The sequence below is a fragment of the Cucurbita maxima genome, unplaced genomic scaffold, assembly GCF_002738345.1.
Source record: "Cucurbita maxima cultivar Rimu unplaced genomic scaffold, Cmax_1.0 Cma_Scf00004, whole genome shotgun sequence".
Classification (NCBI taxonomy): Eukaryota; Viridiplantae; Streptophyta; class Magnoliopsida; order Cucurbitales; family Cucurbitaceae; genus Cucurbita; species Cucurbita maxima.
Genome location: NW_019272020.1, coordinates 1,706,147 through 1,712,289, shown reverse-complemented (window position 1 = coordinate 1,712,289; position 6,143 = coordinate 1,706,147). Strand labels below are relative to the sequence as shown.

General features: G+C 35.3%; 2 protein-coding genes across 2 annotated transcripts in view; both read right to left on the bottom strand.

The window, feature by feature from the left end:
• LOC111478890 (mRNA-decapping enzyme-like protein) overlaps positions 1–3,776 on the bottom strand; it is a 7,582-nt gene extending 3,806 nt beyond the window's left edge. Inside the window, exons 1-5 of the mRNA XM_023123404.1 lie at positions 3,398–3,776; positions 3,110–3,150; positions 2,943–2,992; positions 2,277–2,421; positions 323–379 (exon numbers count right to left, since the gene is read on the bottom strand). Coding sequence (XP_022979172.1) covers positions 323–379; positions 2,277–2,421; positions 2,943–2,992; positions 3,110–3,150; positions 3,398–3,556 — 452 coding nt within the window. The 5' untranslated portion in view covers positions 3,557–3,776. The remainder of the gene's footprint in view (positions 1–322; positions 380–2,276; positions 2,422–2,942; positions 2,993–3,109; positions 3,151–3,397) is intronic.
• Positions 3,777–4,600: 824 nt separating this feature from the next.
• On the bottom strand, positions 4,601–5,932 carry LOC111478054 (casparian strip membrane protein 1). The gene is made up of 3 exons (XM_023122133.1): positions 5,482–5,932; positions 5,280–5,403; positions 4,601–5,069 (listed from the first exon to the last, which is right to left on the bottom strand). Exons 1-3 carry the CDS (start codon positions 5,775–5,777, stop codon positions 4,851–4,853), a joined length of 639 nt encoding a protein of 212 aa, XP_022977901.1. The 5' UTR covers positions 5,778–5,932; the 3' UTR covers positions 4,601–4,850.
• Positions 5,933–6,143: the final 211 nt, after the last annotated feature.

Here is a 6,143-nt window from a genome sequence, read left to right as displayed (position 1 = left end):
TTTTTTTTTTTTTTTTTTTTTTTTTTTTTTTTTTTTTTTTTAATATGACTCTCTTACAATCTTTCATTTATCTTAATGAAGGTCAAGTTTTATTATGGAAAATACATATGCTTTCCAATAATTCAATCAAATAGGCAGGTCAAGTGATATGGTCATTTTTATTTTTATGGGAAACATGTTGTGGCTTCCATCAAACAAGATTCAATGACTCATATAACAAGCAAATGACATTCGTACACAACAATGTTGCCAAAGGCCATCACTGTACAAATGTAGAAACTAAAATGCTTCAAATTATTTATTATAATAACATCATTGTTACCCCTTGCTTGAAGAAACTTTGGACTTTAAAGGAACCTTCGAGAAAGCATTAAGTATTCTGCAAAATAAAATGCACAAGTACGCCTCATGTAAGAAACCCATAAAAAATCAATGTAAAATTTCTTTGACAGTACAATGAAGGTCAAGGTTATAGTATTTTTACAAGAAAAAATTCATATAAAAGGTGAAAGGACTTGATGCCCAAGCCTAACCATGACGAATGGAGGTGAGTGCTATGAGCCATGGGGAACAAAGATCTTGCTTTGATGAAGAAAGTATGCAAAGAAACCACAAAACACATTTTTCTCTCCCCCCCCCCCCAACCAAAAGAAAAAAATAACAATATGATTAATAGGGGGTAAAGAATGTGGGTGGGTGGGGGGATAAATTCCCCACAACATATCTGAACAGTGAACACATATACCCTGCATCCCTACACTATTCCTCGTACAGTCCTACTTCTCTCTTTCCAAACCACTCACACAATTAGGACCGCTACATTTGGCCATGTGACTCTGGATCTGTAAGACCCTAGGACCTTACAACTTAAATTGAGAAAATGTACCTCTAGCTTAGCCAACAACAACAATAAATTTCTTGAAGCTTCCCTCGAGAAATGGGCAAAGGGAGATAGCACAAAGAGAAGATCGACTTTACCAGTGATAATTGTATTGGGAAACCTCTTAACCCATCGGCCTACAAACACCATAATTATTTTTCCTCTAAGTTCCCTTGGCCCATAGACACCATAGTCCAATGAACTAGGTCCACCCATCCACCCTCGTCCACTACAAAATCACTTGCTATATATCAACCAATCTATCCTTAAAGAAATGTTGAATAAAGGCAACATGTTTTAAAAACTTCAACGAATCAGAGTCGTTCTCTTTCTCCTTTTAGGAAAGACAGGTTATGCCTCTTCCTAAAAACCAAGGGCTAGAAGGAGGAACAATTGTTTACAGCTTGCAACCAAGAAATGCCCAAAAAGTGATAGTCACCCACCTATCGAACACAGTGAACTAATAGCCAACCTATCCAATTTAAGTCACTCCCAGTGAGAGTATTAATAATTCCTACATCAAATAAATAACTTCAATGATTTTATGAGGGAAGAAGAGGCTAAGCTGAAAGTCAAATTTAGGAAGAAGAGGCTGTCAACTTTTGTAAAGAGAATTTTAAATTCAGAGCTAAAACATTGGTTATGATCAACGACCCAGCCTCCTACATATTAGCAATAACACCATATCTTGCAAAGTAATAATTGAACATGAAAATATGCAAAAGGAGAAAATTTTCCAATGGGCACCAATTAAGATAGAGGTCTAAATACCAAGACTAATTGCAAAAGGAAAATCCTTCTCTAGCTAACTTGCCCCAAATTTGTGTGAATTGTAGGTAAAGTTGAGAAATGGTCTACCACTATTTTATTCATAGCAACTTAGCTAGTGGAAGTTGGGCTGATACTAGTTTTTTGTTTCTGGAGGTCCTCTCTATTCATTAGCTTCATGGCAAAGGCAGTGTAGAGAAATGCTGGAAGACCCCTCCTGTGCATGTGCTCTATTTGAACCAAAAGAAACAATATGTTGTCCAACGGCAGATATAGGGACTTATATAATCTTTTTGGATATTATACAATGTACAGTACGAAACCTTTAGTTGGAGTGCTTAACTCAAAGCTTCATGTAACTACACCACCCACTTAATTAACTTAGATAGGAGTATTTTCTGATATTTCTCTTTCTGGTGGGGGGCTACCTGATCTCCCTGACTTTTCTTTCACATGATCCTTTCCTTTTCACGGAGTGTTTCATTTCCTCCAAAAAATAAGATCATAACAGTGGTCTAATTGATAAAATTTTGACAAAACCCAAACTTCATATGGTAGTTTAATGACAATAAAAAGGGTCTGAATCGTCTGACTAACAAGATATCAACAAATAAAAAGGGTATTATACCTACTGAAGAGATTTGCAACATCCTCGCACTCCCGTGGGTTGTAAAACCAGATGCCATTAACTTCTTGAGCAGCATTCCGGTACAACAAATAAGGAGCTTGCACTTCATACTCAAAATCCCCAAGTAGATTCTCCACTAGATTATCTAGATAAAACAAATAGATACATCAAAAGCTAAGGAATGAGCATACAAGAGCTAAATTCAATGCTATCTATATTGATAGTATGCAATTTCAACAAAATTAGATGTTCAAATCTTGTTGAGAACAAAATAGATAATGCAGTTTACAACATCCAAGATACGGATTTCACTTATTAGCTTGGGTATTAAAATTTCAAGTTGCATGTTTACACAAATACAACCAACAATTTTCACTACAATGAAAAGATTGGAAAATTGATATAAACTCGAGCTTTGACCATTCTCAATTCCCATGTTAATAAATGTGCTGATCTTAAAATCTGCTGTAAGTTATTTGTGGCTAGCACAAAGATTGGATATGATTTGGAATCAGTAGAACGACGTAAAAAGAGTTTTAGAAATTCACGATGTTTAGCAATTGGCTCTGAAGGATAATTACTATATTGAGAAGTTTTTTTTTTTTTTTTTCCTCTAATTGAGAAAGCATAGCACTCCTTCAAGTTAACAAGAATGACATTACTAACCCGTGTTGCGTCGATTCATCACAATGAATTGGAACCGAGGTTGAGCATTTCTTGAGACAAGAAGACAAGTATTAACATCAGGGAATTCAGAAACAAAAAATCTCTGCCAAACAACTACGAAACAAAGAATTGCCCGAAATTTAAGTTTAAAGAGAGAGATGGAAAACCTTTTCACTACGAAAAGAGATCCTTCTACATCCTTGCGACTCTGCAACCATACAAAAACAAGATTAAGAAAAATAAGAATATTAGAAAACAGCCAGATAAACCATTTAACATTAGCTTGGGATATATATCGCAGGATAGGAAATCGTAAAAACAATTTCGTGGAATGAATTCATTCGTCCAACAGATCAATAAGGAATAAGAATCATAAGATCTTAAATTCCACCTCCCAACATTCGCGGTGTGAATAAAATCTGAAGGACAACAAAATAGCAAGTTTTAAGACTAACCCATTGATTGGTCTCGATATTGAACTCGTAGAATGTGACATGGGCTGCGGTGATTAAAATCTCTTCAATGAAAGGATCTATTCTCTGCAGCACAGTAAGATTAAGCATTTTGGTGCTCTGCTGATCGAGATTCGGCATCAGTTTTCCGGATTGAGTCATCTTCTACCACCGACGGAGAACTTCGTTATCTAAAGCCCTTGGATTTATCCGCTCCTGAAACTCTCTGCCCTGTCGTTTTTTTCCCGGGAAAGTGACAGCGGTTAGGGAGAGACCAGACCAGCTTGGAGGCAACGAAACGAGACACTAATCTGGCGAAGATGGAAAGTGGGCGGCTGAATTGATCGTGAATCTCTCAATTTGCAGTTCTCCGCATTACGAGTTTATTCGTAATGTTTGTGTATATTTGGTCATTTTTAAAAATTATAAATTTAATTTTTCAATTTGTAACTAAAAAAATGATGTAATCTATATTACACCCAAAAAAATTAAATTTAAATTTAATATATTAATCAATTTTAAATCATGTGAAAATTAACAATTTAAAATTTTGTTACCTACCCAATTAAAATTTTAAAAATTAATTACACTCTAAAATTTTTAAAAAATAAAATATTTAGATATTTTGTAAAGAAATTTCTCTTTTTAATCCTTAGACTTCTATTTATTTATATTTTTTTAATTGATTAATAGGTTTAAAATTAAATGGACCAAATTTTGTTATAACACATTTAATATATTTACAAAAAATATACTTTTTTTTCAAATTTACAAAATTATTAAATATAAATTTTATAGTTAATACTCTAATTTTCCTTTCATTATTTTCCCCCATTTTTTTCTTTTTTAGAAAAAATAACCCAATTTTCACCCTTTACTAAAACGAGACTAGTTATTAATTTTTTTTTTCAAAATCCAATTTAATGAAATTAATAATGTCAACATTATAATTTTTCTATTCCGAGTACTTTAATAATTATTAATTTTTTGTTTTATGTTTTTCAAAATTAAGCAATAAATTTATAAACACTATCCAAAGGCAAAATTTTAAAATTAAAAAAAATAATTAATTTTTGAAATAGTATTTTATATTTTTTAAAATGTAAATATGTTTTAAGATATGTACTATAAATACGACCACGTCTCTTTTTAATGATTAGAAGAGGCAAACAAACAAAATCAAGACCAATAAATTCAAGTGGAGAGTACAAATAACCTTTTTTTGTTCAACAAATATAGAATTATATCACAACTTTTTAATTCATATAGAACAAATTTTACACGAATAAAACCCAACAAACATGTAAGAAAAAGAAAAAAAAAAGTAACAGATGAATAATTTCTTCAACCCCATATTCCACAGACAAGAAAAGGTCACAACCCAAATGGATGCATAAATGGAAACACAAAGAAGAAGAAGAAGAAGAAGAAGAAGAAGAAGAAGAATGAAATGATATCAATGGGCATTCTTGAGGGACAAGGCAGAGAACAAGATGAGTAGAAGGAAGAGCAAAACAGCAGCAAAAGAGCCCACCACAGCCCCACTCGCTTGTTGGCAGAAGTCCCCAAATTGGTTGCACACTGCCAGCCAGTTTGTGCTTGAGTTCCCACTGTGTGCAAGCGCCACCACTGCCGCTGCCGCTCCTGCTGCCGCTGTGCTCAATGCCAAAGCCACCTGCAAACCACAACATGCACGATGAAATTATTAATTTGGAGAATGAGAAGCACAATGCAAAAAACTTAGGTTCACAATTGACAATATTATGCTATTATCGATAAAGTCATGGTTACTAACAGTTATTTGAGATTGTATGAGGTATTTTGAGAAAGTCCAAAGCATTAAAGTGAACGATTTCTAACTATGGAGTTTTATGTGAATGCTTACAGAGTCCAAAATCAAGAGGAGAAGGCGAGGCCCAGCAGCATGGGGACGAATAATGCAAACAATTGAGAATGGAATTGACAGAACCACATATCCCGCAACGATTCCCATTACGATCACAAAAAACCTGCAAATCAATTATTTGTTTAAGTAATTCAATCGCAGTAAGAAGAGTATTTTTTCTTAAAAATGAAAACCACCCAACTGGAAAGTGGGCAAATCATCGTAGCTAGCCTCGAACTGGAAGAACTGAGTGAAAAACGGCAACGTTTGCCCACTGGTTCCCATGGTGGCTGCCGCCGCCAGCGCCGAGGAAAGGGCGCCGATTCTCAGAACGATGTCGAAAATTGCAAGCCCACGTTTCATCCGGTGGGTTCCCCTGTCTGGCCGGATTGGCACCTCCGCCGCTAGCAACGGCGTCGTGCTCTTCTTCTTTCCAATTGGGCCGCTGTTGGTGGTCTCGGAGGCAACATTGATGGCAGAGGATTCGGCGTTCTTCATTTTTGGGTGATCGGAGAAGGAAAATTGCGAGGATTCGCTGTTCTTAATGGAGAAGAATGGGAGCAAATTGTGAGTGATGGGAATGTTGAAGAGAGTTGGGAGCTAAATAAAGAGAGGAAATTGGGTTTGATCGGTTGTTGGAGCAGATAAAGTGAAGGGGAGTTGTTGTTTAAACCTTCTCCATTTGGGTTTCATCAATAACACTGAGAGATGGAGAAGGTGTTGCATTATGGGGAAGATGAGTTGGGGAAGCAGCTAAGCAGCTAATCCATTCTAAGATCTCATATTTCGAAGTCGATGTTATATCTTACAATCCATAGATGTCTCGTTGGCATACCTAGTTCTATACCATTATTTTTTGGCTCT

Excerpts from the sequence above, each read along its gene's own strand:
- LOC111478054 (XM_023122133.1), bottom strand. The coding sequence starts at position 5,777 with ATGAAGAACGCCGAATCCTCTGCCATCAATGTTGCCTCCGAGACCACC. Across the intron at positions 5,404-5,481 it reads GATGATTTGCCCACTTTCCA|GTTTTTTGTGATCGTAATGG; the intron begins GTTGGGTGGTTT and ends ATTGATTTGCAG. Across the intron at positions 5,070-5,279 it reads TCCTCTTGATTTTGGACTCT|GTGGCTTTGGCATTGAGCAC; the intron begins GTAAGCATTCAC and ends TGTGGTTTGCAG.